Genomic DNA, 19,397 nt, shown 5'->3' with positions numbered 1-19,397 from the left:
TGAAAGACACAGAAGATGTGGTGAGAAAAGAACAACCTCTATAGGAACAGGGATGACAAGACTGATGGGGAAGGTGATGTAGAAAGTGCAGAATACAGAGGCGACAGCTACAAGGGGGTCTATCCTGAAGGAGAGCTTGCTTATTGCTAAGATGGGTGAAGAAGCCTACTGCATGCCCATGGGAATGGGCCAGTGGAAGGGGAGAAATTCATGACAGTAAAAACAAGGGATAGCTGTAGGAATGTGCAAGAAGCAGGAAGACCCAAAATACAAGCCCAGAGGTTCAGGGTGAGGCACACAAACCCCTGAGTTTTGCCAAAGAAGACCTGACTATACGTCAAGAAGCCATCAGCCTGGGGGATGTGGTGGGCAAGGGCAAGCCTGTCCCTCCTGATAGTTCAACTTTTAGTGGTAAGTATGAGGTCAAGGCAGAGGTGGAGAGGGAAATTGTGGGGAAAGAGCTGCAACAAGACTGCTGATATGCATGGACTGCCTAGTCCAGATTGTGAGGGCAAAAATATAAAGAGAAATCAGCTGCACAGTGGTGTTACTGTTTGGTTGTTGGGTGCTGCTGGGTCCTCCATGGGTGCAGAGGGTGTTAAAAAATTGATAAGGTTCAAGCAGAGGAGGAGTTTCTGACACTCCAGCAGGGTCTGCAGCCATTATGGTTTATATATCTCTATAATACAAACTGAATTCAAATTATTTTTTGATTCAGTAGTCAATAGCAGAAACACTTATCACTTAAACAAGAATTTATTTTCAGGACTATATTTTAACTATAGATTAAGATTTAATATAATTTAATGCACATATAAAGACAATTCTGACGACTATCTGGATATGATAATGGCTGAGTTATATGGAGTAACTGAGGTCACACTCAGGCCTGAGCAGACACCAACTTGCTCATGCCTGAGAAATAAGATTTTTCTCTTTCACTCATCACTTCAAAATGCAGTGGCCTCCTGCAGAAGTTGCACTCTGCTGAAGAATGTGGCTTCAGTTCCAACCCCACTTGCTTCCACGTGGCAAGCAGATTCTCTGTGAGGAGAAATAATTTTTAAATTTTATAGGGAGTATCTGTCCGAGAGAAATGAAAACATAACCACACAAAAATTATACATGAACATTCACAGCAGCATTATTCAAAACGGTCAACTGGGGCTGGGGTTGTGGCTCAGGGGTAGAGCGCTCATTTAGCACGTGTGAGGCCCTGGGTTGGATCCACAGCACCATATAAAAATAAATAAATAAAATAATGATATTGTGTCCAACTACAACTAAAATAAATAAATAAATAAATATTTTTAAAAAGTCAACTGATGGAAAAACAAAATGTGAAAGTGGAGCCAGGCACGGTGGTGCACACATGTAATGTCAACAACTTTGGAGGCTGAGGCAGGAGGATTAGAAGTTCTAAGTCAGCACAGACAACTTATCAAGACCCTGTCTTAATATAAAATAAAAATTAAAAATGAAGGGTTGGAGATGTAGCTCAGTGGTAGAGCACTTGTCTAACATATGTGAGGCCTTGGGTTGAATCTCTAGTACTGGGGAGAAAGAAAGAAAAAGAAAAAAAAGAAATGTAGTGCTGATCAATGCTACAACATCGATGAACTTTGAAAACATTGTGCTGTGAAGAGTTCTGGCATCAAGCACCACATACCATATGGTTCCACTTACATGAAATGTCTAGAATAGACAAATCCAGACAGACAGAAAGTAGATTAGTGGTGGACAGGACCTGGCAAAGGGAAGTGATTGCTAATGGATATGGGATTTTTCTCTCTGGAATGGTGAAAATGTTCTTGAATCAGAGGTGATGGATGCACAACAATGCGAATGAGACTAAAACCCACTGAACTGAATAGTTTGTTTATTTGTTTTAAACAAACAAATGGACACAATACCTTTATTTTGTTTATTTATTTTTATGTGGTGCTGGCAATCGAACCCAGTGCCTCATATGTGCTAGGCAAGTGGTCTACCACTGAGCTACAACCCCAGCCCAGAACTGTATAGGTAAATTTTATGGCATGTGAATTATATCTCAAAAAAGCTACTGTAATAATTTTTAAAAAGAGTTGGGCCTTATTTCCCAAGCCTTCAGGTCAGATGTTGCTTTATTACCATACTTGAGCATTTTGGGAGCTGGGGGCATGGTTCAGTAGCAAAGTGTGTGCTTAGCATTCACAAGGCACTAGGTACAATCCCTGACACCTAAAACCAAAACCAAAACAAAGTAAAAAAGCTGAGCTTTTTATTTTTCCTCCAGTACTAGGGATTGAACCCAGGGCTTCATACTTGTTAGGTAAGTACTCTAACACTAAGCTAAATTCCCAGTCCTTTTAAATTTTTCTTTTGAGACAGGATCTCACTAAAGTTGCCCAGGCTGTCCTCTAACTTATGATCCTCCTGCCTCACCCACCCAAGTAGCTACAATTATAGACCTGTGAAAACAGCACTTCTAACAGAACAGAGTCTGTCTAAAGTCTCCCATCTTGGGAAGGCCCAGGAGTAATACCCTTTTGAGGCAATGGCAATCTGTGGCAGTCTCTGCCTTTGGGTTGGACACGGGGGCTAGGGAGCAGCAGTACTGAGCTGTATAAAATGTTGAGAAAATTTTTTTTACCAGAAGGGGTAAGGTGTAGGGTTGGTTCAAGACCACATGTGGATAGCATGTAAGCTAGACTCTGGGGTCCAAGGGCAGATCCATGCCTTTAGAGACCTCTCCTCCCCAGTGACAGCCATTGATGTACCCTTAAGCAGGCAGTCCTAAGAACAGAGTGGACTTACAGGCTCCCTCAGAGTTTCCAGAAGGACACTGCATGCTCTTAAAGTTGAGTCAAATAATTAAATGACTTTTAGAGTCTTGTACCATCTGAGAGCATTCTTTTTTAAAAATTTGTTCTAATTAGTTATACATAACAATAGAATACAATTTGACACATCATACATAAATGGAGTACAATTTCTCATTTGTCTGGTTGTACATGATGTAGAGTTACATGGGTCATGTAATCATAATACACATAGGGTAACAATGTCTGATTCATTCTACTATCATTCCTACCCCATGTCCCATCCCCTCCCTTCACTCCCCAATCTGAGGGCATTCTTAATTACATGAAACATGAAGAAACAAATCTGCTTGCCTCTGAAAGGCTTCAGTGATAAACACTGCACAGACAGACACAAGGTTTCAGGGAGGCTCCCCCAACTCTTCAGGTACTCACCAAGGAAGTAGGTCATCATCTGTGGTGTGTGGTGAGGGGTGGGAGCAATCCGTAGGAGCTCCTCCCCGCGTGGCACTGTGGGGTAATTGATGGCTTGGACATAGATGTTATGTCGGCTCATCATTTCATCACAGACTTCTGTGTTTTTAGCAGCATCGGCAACCTAAGTTCCAAGAGAGCATAAAGTAGGGTCAGAATAGGACTGGCTATCTCTTACAGAAGATAACCACAGAGTGCCAGTGAGGCTCAGGCTTAAGGTCATACTGTGGTAGTATGTACAAGCTTGGTGGAGAGGGACAACTGCCCAAACACCTTCTATCTATCTATCTATCTATCTATCTATCTATCTATCTATCTATCTATCTATCTATTTATTTTCAGTACTGGGGATTGAACCAGGGTCACTGAGTCACATTTCTAGCCCTTTATGAGACAGGGTCTTGCCAAGTTGCCCAGGCTGGCCCCAAGCTTTTTTTTGGGGGGGAGGGGTACAGAGGATTGCACTCAGGAGCACTCAGCCACTGAGCCACATCCCCAGCCCTATTTTGTATTTTATTTAGAGACAGCCTCTCACTGAGTTGCTTAGTGCCTCGCCATTGCTGAGGCTGGCTTTGAATTCACAATCCTCCTGCCTCAGCCTCCCAAGCTGCTGGGAATTACAGGCGCGTGCCACCCCACCTGGCTGGCCTCAAGCTTTTAATCCTCCTGCCTCAACCTCCTGAAGTACTGGGATTACAGATGTGCCACCCTGCTTGGTCCAACACCTGCAATTTAAAGAAGCTGATTCAGGGACAACTAAGCACATAAGAAGTAAACCTCACAAGGCTCCCCTCCCAGGCCTCATATGGGGAAGCCAGCACTTTTCTTTTTCTTTAATATTTTTTCTTTAGTTGTAGATGGACACAATACCTTTTATTTTATTTGTTTATTTTTATGTGGTGCCGGGGATCGAACCCAGTGCCTCACACATGCTAGGCAAGCGCTCTACCATTGAGCCACAATCCCAGCCCAAGCCAGTGTTTTTCAAACCAGCTAGTCTTCATTCCCAGGATGTATAAACCTGCTTATTTTACACAACTATAGGCTTCTGCAGCTTTCCAGATATGGGCTGTGTTCACCCTATTAAGTTCAGTGGTCTGGAGAGGGAAGCTCTGCTTCAGCCTGCTGGGTCGAAAGGCTGGCTTCATTCTCATTGTAAGGCAGCCAAAGGCAGATATACTGCAGTGGGCCACTAGTTGCAGCCCTTAGCCCCAGAAGTCACCCTGCCTAAGACCAATTTCAGGAAGAGGAAACCAGAACATCCGCATATCATGTAAGGAGGTGTAGCCCCCAAGGTTACCAATCACAGTCAGGCCATTACCCGCACAGGGATGATGTGACTGGGGCAGTGGACGACCGGGAGGCCAGCATCCATTAGCATCTGCCTCATGAGTTTAACATTGCGCTGGTGCTGGCGGCGAAGGGCCCGACCCTCTGCACTTTTCAGGATCCGCACAGACTCCAGGGCTCCAGCTAGCAGCATGGGTGGCAGGGAAGTAGTGAAGATGAAGCCAGCCGCATAGGACCGTACGGTGTCTATCAGAGAACTGGTGCTTGCAATATACCCACCAACGCAGCCAAAGGCTTTGCCTAGGAAGAGAGAGTCTCATTATATCAGCAACAGCTTCAAAATGTACACAGCAAGGTGTTGCAGAGCCTCAACACATTTACTTTTCTCCTTATCTTTTTTCTTTGAACCTAGACTGACAGAAGTAAAGGGATGTCCACTCATGTTTACGAGAGAACAACTGAAAAAGATTATGTAAGGATTCTGTCCAAAGTCACATGGCCAAGCTCAGAAAGCTGGTCTCCAGAGCAGGCTGGGAGCCTTGTGACTGGTCCCAGTGTGCCCAGGGATCAGGAAGCTGCCTCTCCTCCCACCCTTTTATTCTCACCTGCTTCTCCCACTCAGGCTTCCTACTCTGCAAGCCAGCAAAGCTCCATTTCTCCTCTTCTGCACTCCATGCTCTCTGGAATGGGATTTGAGTTGCAGTGCTCACATCACCCTGTAAGCATTACCCTGCAACATCATTACCCAGCTAAGGCATTAGCTGTTATGGTGTGACCCCTGTTGCTTCCCACTTAAGCAAACAAAACTCTGAACAATTAGAATTTGCCAGATGAATACAAAAACTCAGAACCTGTTAGGTCTGATTGAGGGCCAGACTTGTTTTTCAATTCTCAAGTCCTTTACATAACATGAATCTCAAGTTTCAGGATTAGGACTCCAAAAGAATTCTCAGAGATCTTAACATGATGTTCTACAATTAACATTTCTTGCTGAACCACAGGAGGGAGGGCTGGGAGGGTTTAAACTCCTAGAGTGGAAAATTTCTCCCTTCAGGTTTTGCCATCTCTCAATGATTAAACCTTCAAAAACACCATGTCCTAAGAATGCATTAAAAGGAAAGAATGGATGGAATTGAGCCAGGTGAGCAAGTCTCTTTCCCCTGGAAGGGCTCCCCTGAGAGCCCCAAGTTCTCTGAGCCTGCAGGAAGCTCTCAGACCCCTTGACAGGGCTGAAGGACACTCTTAGTTGCCTGCCCATCCTTTACTAAGTGTAGGCCTTAACTTGGCACTTTGGCTGACTGATACATGTGTTTCCAACTGCCTTGCCAACTGCTGAAGGCTTAAAAACACCCTCAAATGTATACAACCTACATTTTTATCTCTTTAGGCTTCTTACAAGCAAAGGCAAGCTTTGCACGCTCTCACACCATCTTCTCACCTGATCCCAGTTAGTCAAGCCAGTCCTTGGCACTGTTAAGATAATGTAATTTTAGTGCAGATGACAGAACATACAAAGTACACATACCAAGTGTTCCAGAAATGATGTCCATTTTTGGCATGACTCCATCTCGATCACCAATCCCTCCACCTCGAGCCCCATACAGCCCCACTGCATGGACCTCGTCCACAAAGGTGATTGCTCCAAACTCATGGGCTACATCACATAGCTCTTCCAGTGGGCACACTGCCCCTGAGGAAAGATCAGAAACCACTCTAAAGAGCTTGACATTTCAGAAATTTCTATTTTGTTTAGAGTCAGAACAGAGTAACTTACATTCTCAGATATCTTTTTTTTTAAGTTGCAAATGAACCCAATATTTCATTTTATTTATTTTATTTTTATGTGGTGCTAAGGATCAAACTCAGTGCCTCACATGTGCTAGGCAAGCACTCAACCACTGAGCTATAACCCCAACCCTCAGATACCATTTTTAATTTGGGGAAGAAAATGAACTTCTTCCTATTTGTAATTTACCTTGGGGTTTTAGAGCTTGGTAAAAGCCAGAGTAGAAAATATACATTCACCCAAATCTACACAATGTCCACCAATTCTGGAATCTCAACAGAGAGTGAAGGAGAATAAATGCAATGGAAAAGGAACCTTTTTTTGGTTTTGGAGATCACATCTAAGACCCTGTGCATATTAAGCATACACTCTAAAAACTAGCTCTAAAGAATTCAGCCTCAGTTTTTCATCTTAAGTTTTAGATTAGCCTCAATTTAAACTTACCATCCATTGAATGAACAGTTTCAAATGCAACAATCTTAGGGATTGAGGGGTCAGATCTTTGCAGCAGTTCTCTAAGATGGCTGACATCATTGTGGCGGAAGATATACTTTGGCACCCGGCTGTTCCGAATCCCTTGGATCATGGAGGCATGGTTCCCAGAATCAGAGTATATCTCACAACCTACCATGAAAACAAACAAAAAAAAAATGCTTGCTGTTTACTGCCATCTGCATCAAAGACAAATTATTTCCTAGACAGAGAACCACCACAGACTTTTCCTGAAAATAACTTTAAATGTTCATTAGGAAAAAAAAAATGTGCCATTTTTTTTCCTGATATAATACTACTGTTTCTTTCTTTGTGTATGTATGTGCACAGGGGGTGGCAGTTGGGGACTGAACCCAGAGATGCTTTACCACTAAGCTACATCTCCAGTCCTTTTTATTTTTTATTTGGATATAGGGTCTCACTAAATTACTGAGGCTGGCCTCAAACTTGTAATCCTCCTGACATAGCCCCTCTTAGGTAGCTGGGATTACAAGCGTGTGTTACCACGCTTGGCTAGTGCTTCTTTGAGAAGGTCCAGAGGTATAGAATATTCTTGTTGTGAGTAATTAATGTTTTTAAATCTGTGTGCCTCACTCCAAACTTAATCAACAGATAACTAAAAATTAAGAGATTCTCCCAAAGGAACTTCTTAGAGTACAAAGCACATCTGAGATGGTTAGCTTAAGGACATGACCTTTCATTAATCTTCACTGGTATCAAGTTTCTCACTCAAGAGTACCCCCGTCCTTACCTGGCATCATCTTAGCCAGAGTGAAGAGGGTTGAGTCATTGGCCACAAAACATGAGGAAAACAAGAGTGCTGCATCTTTCCCATGGAGGTCAGCCAGCTCCCGTTCCAGATCCACATGAAATTTACTAGTTCCAGAAATATTCCTAGTACCACCTGCTCCAGCACCATGTTGTTTCAAAGTCTCCCTGTTTAAAAGAAAATAATAATAATAAAGCTCATTGTTCTTTTTTTGTAATTTATTTTTATGTGGAGCTGAAGATTGAATCCAGTGCCCCACAAGTGCTAGACAAGTGCTCTACCACTGAGCTACAACCCCAGTTCCTAAGCTCATGGTTCTAAACACTATGTAAATAGTCCTCTTTCCAGGATTCAGAAGACGGAAACTTATGTTGATCTAGAAACACCCCCTCACTGTGAAATCTTTGGGTTGGAAGGTTCAACTGACTTCATCTTCAGATAAGTAGGGAAGGTGTCTCACTGGAATGATGGATATTTCTATGGATCATCAAGTACAGTGTTCATGTACTAGTAACTTAATACTTAGTATTAGCTAAGTTAATTTATATTAAGGTCTCCTTCCTCTAAGAAATACTATTCTTTCCAATAGTACAACATGTTAAAAGAAAGCAAACTCTAGAGGGACTATAAACCAGTCATATTATAACAAGATATACATTTATTGCTGAACCTTGGGTGGGAGAGATATGCTCTTTAGCAAACCTTCTTTTTTTTTTTTTTTTTTTGATTGTGTTTTTGGCTGTACTAGGGATTGAACCCAGGGCCTGGCACATGCCAAGCCAAGCATTCTACCACAAAACTCTATCCCCAACCCTTTAGAAAGCCTCTTGAAGAATTTGGCCAGTAACTCTCTCAAGCATCCCTAGCCATGGCAATCCTCCTGAAGGACATGAATGATGGAATCTATCATTCTTAAGTAGCTTTTCCTCTAGTGCAGCTAGATTTATATTTCTCCACCTGCGGCCACAATCAAAGATGTTTCTGTAAAAGCAATGCTATTTGGTGTTAAAGGCACACTTGCTTGTGGAATGGTAGGAAGTGAACTAATGTACATAGTTAATGAGCCAGTAAGTTCAAACCCTCACATGCTATGAAGCTCTACTACTACCTGCAAATTATTTCTCTAAAAGTAACCTGTAGGTATTTTTGAAGACTAAGAATAATATTTTGCTATGGCACACTTCCAGTTGCTGAACATCCCCCCTACAAAAGATCCAACCTATAAAAATTTTCAGTGTCTTGCCAAATAATGACAGCAGCATTTGAAAGCTGAGGGCTACTTACACAACTGCCCCACACACCCGTGGGTGACGACTCATCCCTAGGTAGTCATTACTGCACCAGACCGACACCTGCTTTTTGGTAATGAGGGAATCCGAATAGTCATCTGCCATGGGGAAGATGTGTGCTTTCCGGTTAACAGTTTTAAAAACTCGGTAGGTGTGGTCACTTTTTTTCTCATCAATTTTCTTCTCAAAGAAACGATCATATTGAAAAGTAGAAACAGCTAAAAAACAAACAAAAGACAGTAGAGTCTGATGATTCAGAAGCATATCTGTGTTTGGGGGAAGGTAAGTCCTGAGTTCAAATCCCAGAATAGCCATTTTATAGCAGGAAGGTTCTGGGCAAGTTACTTCACGTCCTCATCTTGTGAGGGGTAAACAAGACTTATGTGTATGAAGTGTTTGTCCCAGTCCCCAGTAGGTAGGTGATGGGTATTAAAAGAGAGAAGGTGAGCTACCAACAGCACTTAGTAGTCACCAATAATCACCAAGACTGAGTATCTACTCACTCAAGCAAGGATCATGGCTTTTAATCCTTAACTCACCATTCAATTTTATTCTAATCTGAGGTACATTTAAGTTGCAAATTCTTTCCTGCATCAGGCAAATGACAATGAGACTTACATTTTGGCAAGTTATCTTGAAGAAGGTGAGACACTCTTTCCGGCCTTTGCTTTCGCATGATATCCTGGAAGTTCTTAAGCAATTCACTTGGATCCTCTCCATCAGTCTTCACATTGATCACATTGGGGTTCACTGAGGTTTGGGCAACCTCTATAACACAAGAATAAGAGGCAAATGAGATCAACATTTGATTTCAAGTTCACAATACTTTCCAGACACAACATCAAAAATAGCTTACTATAAGGCTATTTATTATTAGCCACCTGTAAACCCAGTGGCTAAGGAGGCTGAGACAGGAGGATCATGAGTTCAAAGCCAGCCTCAGTAACTTGGTAAGGCATTTAGCAACTCAGTGAGACCATGTCTCTAAATAAAATTTAAAAAGGGCTGGGGCTGTGGCTCAGTGGTTATGCACCCCTGGGTTCAATCCTCAGTACTAAAAAAAAAAAAGGCTCACTGCTGGGTGTGGTGGCACACACACACATCTGTAATCCCAGTGACTCAAGGGAATGAGACAGGTGAATAGTGGATTGCAAATTTGAGACCAATTTCCACATGAGAAAAGGACTGGGGATGTACCTCAATGGTAAAGAGTCCCTGAGTTCAATCTCCAGTGCCCCTCTTCAAAAAAAAAAAAAAAAAAAGGATGGCTACTGCTTAGTTCACAAAAAAGCGGATCACAACCAAAGTTAGTTGTAATAGTTGTAACTGAGTATATAATGCAGCATCTCTTCTTCTAGTTTATGTATTGTAATAGCTGACTTTTGGTGCTATTTTGTTTTCAAAGCTACTAGCCTGCTTTAATAAACATTAAAGTCCAAAGCTTTCTTGCTGATGGGCGTGCCTTTTCCACTCCACCCATTCCACTGCCCACCCCAATCTCTATATAGTTCACAGAAAAGAATTTTGGCCATATGCACAATTGCTGTCAGTGAAGTTTTCAGGGGGCTGTGGATACTCAGCTGGAATTAATGTTGCCACTCAATGACCATCTGTAGGACACAGAGATCAGGAGTCCTAGGATAAGCATTCATCTATTTGTTTTCTACCTTTTATCCTACCAAATGACTACAGAGGGAAAAACTAAAGGGTCAAAGGACAGTTGATAGTAGCTAAAGATTACAGGTTATTTTCAGAAACCAAGCAGTTATTGTAAAGATAGCCACATCCTACACATTACTCACTAGAAAGTCCCACATTTTGCAACACAGTCCTCTATCTTAAGGACCTTCCTCCTTTGTACTAAAAGGGGAAGGTGTTTACACAAATGTCACGCTAATAACAGCTCACACACAAATCTGTCTCAGGAGCCAAAGGACCTCTGCACTCTTCCTCATGGTTTACATCTCCTCTGTTACCTTTCCTCACGGCATGCATTTCCTGCACATCCTCCTGAAGCTCCAGACTGGCTTTGCAGAAGACGTTGCTGCCCGTCTGGCTCATTTGTGCTGCCAGGAAAGGGCATTTGCTTGCAGTGCCCTGGCTCATGGCAGGCGAGTGGTGTCCAGGCGGAAGCTGTGTGCCATTTGGAGTCTGCTGGGATCTGTCAGGAGCCTGCTGGACCTTGGCTTTGGCAGTTTTGTCTTCTGAGAGAGAAAATGGAAAAAGTGAGGCATTGAATCTGCTTATACAGTACACAAGATTTTTTTCTCTTTATTGCCTCAAAGATAAACTTTACAATTAACTCTACTTTAAAATCTAGACACAAGCTTATTTTTATTAGGTTCTGCTAATAGCTCTATTTTCCCATCTTCCCCACTGAAAATAATGCTTCTTGAAGGGTTCACTGGCATATTCCAGTTATCTCTTGAACTATAGTATTTCTCCCTATAAATCCAAAAAGTACCATTTTCCCAGAGTTCTTGATTTGTATAACTGCCAGTAATTTCTACCCTATATCCACTAAATGTATTTCAGGACAGGAACATACTCTAAGGTAAATGAAAGTATTCATATAATTTTTTTCTCTAATATTTTCTAAATATATTCTTGATAAAGAAGCTTGTGGGTGCTTAACATAATTACTGATGTTCTTCTAAACAAAAGAAATAGGATTGCTATCAAACAGAGTTCAAACTATTAGTATGCTAAGAAAAAAAAAAAAAAACATGGGCAAATCACACTCACATACCTCACCTACTTTTTCACTTAAATCCATCAAAGGAGGCTGCTGACTTAACATAGCTCACAGATAATTATGCTTTTGGTTACAATGACTTCCCTTCCCCCCTTGAAATATTAATTCACCTTCCTTCTAAAAAAGTCTGTCTTTATCATTTTGGAATACTCATGTGAGAGTCACTGGTTAAGCTTTCCTATAACTTGGATAAGGTGTCTCACTACAGTTCTCATTAAATTTTTCTATAAAGAAAATTCAGTTATTTTAATTCATTATAAAAGCAATACATATTCATTACAGAAAGTCTAGGGAAAGGAAAACAAAGAGCCTTAGGATTCAAAACATCACTAATGCAAACAAGCAACTCCTGAAAACAAATCCTACAATGGATTAAATTCTTCCCTCTTAAAGAAAAGAACACTCATTTCTTATTGGTCCACACCTAGAGAACACACCTAAGAAAAGCTATTAGGTGAAATGTTCTCTAGGATTAAGTGCAACCTGAAAAGCTTCCTCCTCTCCTGGCAGAACCAGACCAAGACCAAATTCAACTCTGGCCTCTATTAATAACAAAACAAATCATTTACAAAACAGATCCACATATTTAAAAAAAAATCATTAACAGAGACTGTAGGCTTCTACTGGTACCCAGAGCAATCAAATTGACAGAAAGTAGAAAGATGGTTGCCAGGGGATGGGGGTAGAGGAATGGGAGTTAATGTTTAACAGGTACAGAGTTTCAGTTTGGCAAGATGAAGAAAGTTCTAAAGATGGACGGTGGTGGTGGTTGCTCAACAATATGAATATACTGAACATCACTGGACTGTACACTTAAAAGTTGTTAAAATGATAAACTTTACGTAAAGTGCATTTTGCCATAATAAAAGAAAATAAAAACTTAAGAGGAAAAAAAATCACTACTTTAAAAGCCAAAGGCCAAACCCCAAACATTTATTGAGAGAAAGGCTGAAGTGGAACATTCCAACTGAATATTTACATGAGGCACTAGGGAAACACTAAAATCTCACAGACACTGACATGCAATCCAGAAACCTATCATATAGAACACTGGTCACCATTTCACCTTTAAAGCCAGGAACATTAAAAGTGTCTACCTGTGGGTTTAGGGCAACAATTATATGAGATAATCCATATGCAGAGCTGAACCTCACACTGAGAGAGCCCTCACTGAGGACTAGGACTGCTTCTAGTCTAGCAATGAGAGCAAACATGCCCACCTGCTCCTTCATTGCCTATGATACTTACTCTCACTGGCTGGAGGGGTTTCTTTGATCTGTTGGCAGTGTACTGCTGAAGTGGATACAGCCCGAGGGACTGGCTTGGACCCAACTTCCATCATCTTGGGGCAGTTTTGAGCATAAAACAACAGAGATTTTCCTGCCTTTTGCAGAAAGGCCTGAGGGACTCGAGATAAGAACGGGCATCGGCGAACAACAGTTTCCATGTCTGGGAAGTATACTGGCTCCTGTAGAAAGATTGATGATGAGTGACATCAACGCTTGTTAATAAGCAGGCAATAAAAAAAAAATAAGAGGCAATACTGGGTTCAGGTGTCACCTGTAGTTTGCCAAGAGTACCCTGGGATACTAACACATCTCACTCAAAAATATCCAAGGACAGCACTGACATAGGACTCAACAAAGAAGTGGTGACCACATCTACCCAGTTCAACAACTTCTTAATTTTCCAGCTCTACAGAAAAGCACCTGCAAATTAACTTGAGCAAATAGAGTAAAAAGGACAATTAATAATCAAGGGGGTGGAAAATAAAGGGACAAGTCAGAAACAGGTTTGGGAGGCCAGAGCTCCTTGAAGGAGATGCACAGTGAAGATAAGACACCTTAGCTCACACCCAGGTGAAGTGAAGCCAAGGAAGAAGCCACTGTCATCCACTGAGATAGGTAGGACTCTGCGATCCTGACTTTCTGCTGATTCCCATGTCCCCTAACCCGAGGAAGGAGTCCAGCGGAGCCCTGGGTCCCTGAAGCAATAATTTCCTGGCGATCCTGCCGCCAGAGCTGGGAGAACTGAGAAGAAAGAGGGCATAGAGAAAGGCTGGAGAATGAAGGGAAGCGCGCTGGGGCTGACTGGACAGAAACTGGGGCGATAAAATCGTGGGACTTGGGTCTGTGTGAGGAAGTGGTCCTGGGGAGTGAGGTCAAAGGTTACCCGGGGACAAGAATAACGGGAAGGGTATTAGAAGGGAATTCCAAAGCGGCCAAAGGCGGAATGTCGCGAGGGGGCCCAAAGGGAACGCTGAGGCGGCTGAACAGGCAAAAGATCTGGGGGATGAACGCTGACCCAGAGCGGCGGGTGACTGGGACGATGGGGGAGGGGGGTCTAGGGGCCGGGGGAGCGAGGTCCGGGCTGGCAGGACTCGCGGCAGCTCCCTGCGGCCGGCGCCGAATCCGAGCGCGGACCCTCACCTGCGCGGAACCCTCGACGGCGACGGCGGCAGGCACTCAAGCGGAGAAGTCCAAACGAACCGTTGTCCTTGTCCGCGAGCAACCAGAGGCCGCGACCGCTGTCGCCCTAATATACGGCGGGACTGACTGCTGCGCATGCGCCTCGGGCGCGGCCTTTCTCCGCGCAGGCGCGTTGCATCGCGCCCGGGGTAGTCGGTGGGGCTGAAAGGGCAGGCCCTGCCGCTGGGGTTCCAGCTTGCGTCTGGTTACCCTGTACCTGAGAACCCTAAGCTGATACTGTGGGACATAGAAGGGCAAAGGCGGAGGCGAAGTGCCACTAGGTCCAACTGGGGGGCCCTACTTAGTAAAAACGGATTTCTTAGCCGGCCGTGATGGTTCATGTGTGTAATCCCAGCAACTCTGGATGTCAGGGTAGGAGGATTGCAAGTTCGAGGCCAGTCTGAGCAATTTAGAGAGATCCTGTCTCAAAATTAAACAAACAAACAAACAAAAAAAAACCTGAGATGTAGATCAGTGGCAAAGTGTCCCCAAGGTTCAATCACCAGTACAAAAACAAAACAACAACAACAAAAAAAAACATGGAAGGGTTTCTGAGACTGGATCTTCAGCTGAACCCGCACCGCTGGGGACTTGCTTTAGTTGACAGCGAGAGAGGACTTCCCAGAGGAAGTGCTTCTGAACCATCCAAGGATGGAGTGGTCTTGGTGGGGGTTCAAGGGGCTGCAGCAAATTGAAGAGTAAGAAGCAGAAGCAGAATGGCACTTTCTGGTCAAAGATGATGAGAGGATGCCGAGTAGGTTACAGAGGAACATGGCTGGATTCAACCCTCATTTCATAGTCTGGAGCACCCAGGTGATGGAGAGAGCTGCACAGGGTATGACATGCAGTTAAGGGTTAACACATTATTTGTTATTATTTTTATTTTCCATTGATTGTTGTCCAAAGTCCTTGCTGGCCATCCTGGGTACCAGCTGGATGGTTTAGGATTTCATCCCAGAGTTCAGAGCTGGGCCATACCTCAAAAGGAGGCTTCCCAAGACCACACCTCTCAGGAACACCAGCTTAACCTTATTGCTTCACAGCCTTCCCAGCTTGGGCTAGGCTGGACCTGTGCCAAGCTCAGAGCTGTCCTCCTCCACTTGGGGAAAGGACCATTCAGGTTGCACCTTCCCCAGCTAAGTGTTAATAACAAGGACAAAGTTCAGAGTGATGACGACCAAGGTGTGTCCAGGTACTTCCCAATTCCCTCCCTCTAAGCCCCAGCCAGCCACAAGGCTGGCAAGATGAGTTTCTGTCTGCAGAGTGGCACTGGGACCAATCCATAATGAGGGCTCTGATCAGGGAGTCCAAGACCCTGCTCGGCTCCATTCTGCTAAGGGAGTCCTAGGCAGTACCCATCAACCAGAAAGATCAACCCTTGGACTCAAACACAGGGCAGCTAGTGTTGGGTTCTTTACTCTTCTCTGAGCCTCATTTTCCTTATCTGGGCAACGGATTTCCTATTCTGGTTGCCTCTCAGGGCTGTTTGGGTAACCAGTGGCAAAGCAGAAGCTGAAAGAACTGAACATTGGAGCAACACATGGTTTCCAAAATCAGCTCTGAATCTTACATGATTGTGACTGTGGGCAGGCCACACAGCCTCACTCAGGCTAGGTTTCCTCATTTGTAACGCTCTCCCAGCTCTGCCACTTGTGGTTGGCAGGAGGGCTAGGTGAAGTCATAGATTGCACAGCCTTATTGTTTAAACCAACAGACTCCAGCCCTTTGGGAGTTTCCTGTTTAATAGAAAGGGTGGGAAACAGGCAGACTCATAAGAAAAGTGAAATAGAATGTTGTAAACAATTCCAGATGGAGGAGGCTATTACTTCAACAAGAAGGAGGGGGATCCCAGCTACCAGGAAGTCATCCAGAAGAGAAGTAGGTGCTGGCTGGAAGGGTGGATCCACAGAGCACTGAGAGACTGCTGGGTGAAGCCTGGAGTAGGAAAAGCCCAGGCCTATGGGAATAGGGGATGTGAGTCAGCCTGATAGTTGTTACAGGGGTTAAACCAGGAAATGGGATAGGAGGTTAAACCAGAGAGGCCCTACATGAGCCACAGAACTTCGCAGTGTCAGGATCTGAGGAACCATCACCAGAGTACTGCACAAAATGCAGGTTCCTGGGCCATTTTCCTTTGATTCTGTGGGGTTAGAGTGTCTTGGAGCCTCATATTGGGATGTTCTGCCTTACTCCGTCAAGGTTTGAGACCTTGAAGGTCGAGATGCTAATGCATTCTAATCCTAGATCTGCCACATTCTGACTCTGAGTTCTTGAACAAGCCTCAGGTTTTGTTTCAGAAGTGGGAATTGCCTCTCTTTGTCTTTGAGATGTGTCTGGCCCATGCTGAGCCAGTTGCAATCCCTTTCCTGGACAGCTTCTTTCCCTCTGCCTTCTTCCTTCATCTTCCCCTCTCCTTTTTCTGGTCCTTTTCCTTCCCCCCATCTTCCCTTTCCCTTCCTCCTTCTTCCATCTGCTTTACAGACTTATCTTATCTCCTGCCTTGGCCCTGGGCAGGGAGAGCCAAACCACTAAATTTCAGGCAAGGTTAGCCCTCGTTCTAGGCCTGACACTGATGCCTTTCCTCCCTCTCACCCAATCTGCGTCATGCTGTCAAGGGCTGCTGCACATAACACCCACCCAGCGGTCAAGGAAGAAGGAAAATGTCAATGCTTGCCTCAGAATTCCCCCTTCCTACTCTGGGTTCCAGGAGTTATTTTTAGCAGCACCCCTGTGAGAGGATCAAATAGCTCATCCTGGAGCTTGTTGTTTTTGACTGGGCCTTGGTTTCCACATCTGGCAGCCAGGCAAGAAATTCTCCCTGCCTTCTCCTCAAGGAGACCCTGTGGACATGGGGCAACTTTGAAGACAGACAAAACCTCCAACAGGGATTGAGAGTATAGCTCTTAACTAGCATGTGTGAGGCCCTGGGTTCAATCCCCAGCATACCCTTCCCCTCTACTAATCCTGCCCCCCACCCCCAATTAAACAAAGCCCCTCTAGCCTGTGCTGCTGATGTAGTGCTGTTTGGGAAGTTGGTGCCTTTTTTGTATAGAGGTAGCCTCGCAGAGTGACCAGAGGTTTCAGAAACAGCTCAGCTCTGCCCAGAAGGATTGGAGATATGAGCTCTAGGGTTTCTAGTAACAGGACCCAGGAGCCATCATGTGAGACAGAATTTTGGGAAAAGCCAGGACAGAAGGTTCTGAGGCCCCCAGAACATGCCTTGGCCTGATCCTGACTTTAGAACCCCCTCAGGCTTTGTGACATCCTGGAAGGGGCAGCCCAGGCCTGGGCCTCCATTTGTGAAGCCAGCTATGGGGCAAGGGTGGGCGGTTGCTTAAAGGGGAGGCAGGTCTGGAGTGAAGTTCATAGAAAATATTACCCCAGCCTAGAGAGCAGGAAATGTCCAGAGAGCCCTAGAGGACTCCTGAACCTAGCCCTCTAGCCCAGCACCCAAAAACCGTGGCCCAGATGTGTTCTATTTGGCTCACTCAAATTGTTCTTGTTGCTTTATTTTTTTATTTTTATTTTGTTTTGGTTTAAGTGCCTACATGGTATTTTCTTCCCTTCTTTTTCTTTTACTTATTTATTTTTTTGTGGTGTTAAGGAATCAAACCCACAGCCTCACTCATGTTAAACAAGGAATGTACCACTGAGCTATACCACCAACCAGTTTTCTTCTTTTTTTTTTCCTTTTTGATGGTACTGGAGATCTAACCTAGGGGTGCTCTACTATTGAGCTAGCTCCCCAACCTCTTTTTATTTTTATTTTGAGACAGATCTTCCTAGATTGCCCAGGCTGACCTTGAACTTGTAATCCTCCTGCCTCAGCCTCAAAGTTTCTGGGATTACAGTTGTACTCCACTGTGTCTGGCCCAATTACTTTTTTCTTAAAAAATAATGCTCCACTCCTAATAAATCATGGTTAAAATAAATAAAGAGCATCAATCTGATTTATCCTGATGTTATGTGGATAACAGTAATAATGACAGGTGACAGATCAAAGAAATTTCCAACTTTTTTGAACATTTTCCCATTTTTAAATTATCCTGAAAGAAAAATCATATATGGAGGGTCACGCCATCCTCATGGCAATCCATCAGAGCAACCATGTCATCTAGATTCTTGTTTTCACCAGTAAAGAACTAGTAATTTTTGAAATTAGCAAGGATATGTTTGGTTTGTTCTACGGTACCTATCCTGAACAGTTTTACTCTCTCTGGTTTGCCTTTCAATGTTGCCTTTTATTGATTTTATATGATCTTTGTGTATATGCATGTGTGTGATACTGGGGATTGAACCTAGGGGTGCTCAACCACTCAACCACGGAGCTACATCCCCAGCTCTTGTTACATTTTTATTTTGGAACAGGGTCTTAATAAATTGCCAAGTCTGGCCTTGAATATGCACTCCTCCTGTCTCAGCCTCCTAATTCCCTGGGATTACAGGCATGCACTACTGTGCTCAGCAACTTCATGTAATCTGTGAATCTATTATGTATCTTCAATGTCCTTTTTTTTTAATGCTAAGTATGTACTCTAGCTCTGAGCTATACTCTCAGCCCAGATGTCCTTTTGGTAGCTTCTTTTGTGATGGTGCTTTCCTGCAGGTAATGGTTCATGTCAGCATCGATCTCAGTGATCACTGAGCTTTCATACCTTCACCCTGGGGGCCTTTCATAGAGGCATTGCCACCAATGAGCGAGTTGTCAGTGTTATCCTCAGTCTTACTGACCTCCTTCCCCTCCACATCCAAGCATAGCCCGTCTGTGATTCCCAATCTTGTAAATGTCAGAGAACATTGTGACTGATGAGGTCTTAGTAGGCAATCATGACTGAAGGGAGATGACAGCAGTACTGGAGTAGGGCCAAGGGTGGGAGCATGTGAATTAGTTATTCACAGTTAACAATCAGGAGATTTCTCATCTGGCCCAGGCAGGACATTTTTCTCCAGTTTTTTTTTACCAGTCCTTCCTTCAGGAGATCTGAGGGACCCTGAGGACATGTGGTGTCCAAGCAACAATACCTGCCTGGCCTTATATACCGGGCATGTGTCCACAGTCCTAAGCCATTTAGAGCTAAAAGACCAAGTCCCTGCAAGGGGAGAGGGCTCACTCAAGCTCACACAGTAAGCTGTTTGGGCTATGGTGGGACCCAGGTGTCCTGCTTTCTAGTCACACAACCTCTGGGTTTATAATGGAGGAGTGCTTAGGTTGGGGAGCTAGGGGAAAGATTAGTGTAGTTTTATTTTATTTATTTTTTTGGTACTGGGGA

At 43.9% G+C, this 19,397-nt stretch overlaps 1 protein-coding gene and 1 pseudogene across 2 annotated transcripts; both read right to left on the bottom strand.

Annotated features, from left to right (window-relative positions):
* Positions 1-737: 737 nt before the first annotated feature.
* Positions 738-14,247, bottom strand: Alas1 (5'-aminolevulinate synthase 1). 2 transcript variants are annotated; one of them, XM_005326990.5, is made up of 11 exons: positions 14,089-14,247; positions 12,908-13,127; positions 10,881-11,108; positions 9,523-9,672; positions 8,900-9,122; positions 7,598-7,782; positions 6,799-6,978; positions 6,094-6,258; positions 4,600-4,868; positions 3,240-3,402; positions 738-1,044 (listed from the first exon to the last, which is right to left on the bottom strand). In XM_005326990.5, the coding sequence occupies exons 2-11, from the start codon at positions 13,104-13,106 to the stop codon at positions 884-886; spliced, it is 1,923 nt and encodes a 640-aa protein (XP_005327047.2). In that variant the 5' UTR covers positions 13,107-13,127; positions 14,089-14,247; the 3' UTR covers positions 738-883. The 2 variants fall into 2 exon arrangements, with proteins under 2 accessions (XP_005327047.2, XP_021583208.2); XM_021727533.3 differs by lacking the exon at positions 12,908-13,127 and having other exon boundaries at positions 14,089-14,235.
* Positions 14,248-18,089: 3,842 nt separating this feature from the next.
* On the bottom strand, positions 18,090-18,956 carry LOC101959818 (translationally-controlled tumor protein-like; annotated as a pseudogene).
* Positions 18,957-19,397: the final 441 nt, after the last annotated feature.

The sequence above is a fragment of the Ictidomys tridecemlineatus genome, chromosome 3, assembly GCF_052094955.1.
Source record: "Ictidomys tridecemlineatus isolate mIctTri1 chromosome 3, mIctTri1.hap1, whole genome shotgun sequence".
NCBI lineage: Eukaryota > Metazoa > Chordata > Mammalia > Rodentia > Sciuridae > Ictidomys > Ictidomys tridecemlineatus.
The sequence above is the reverse complement of the archived record's forward strand: the minus strand, read 5'-3'. Positions and strand labels throughout refer to the sequence as shown.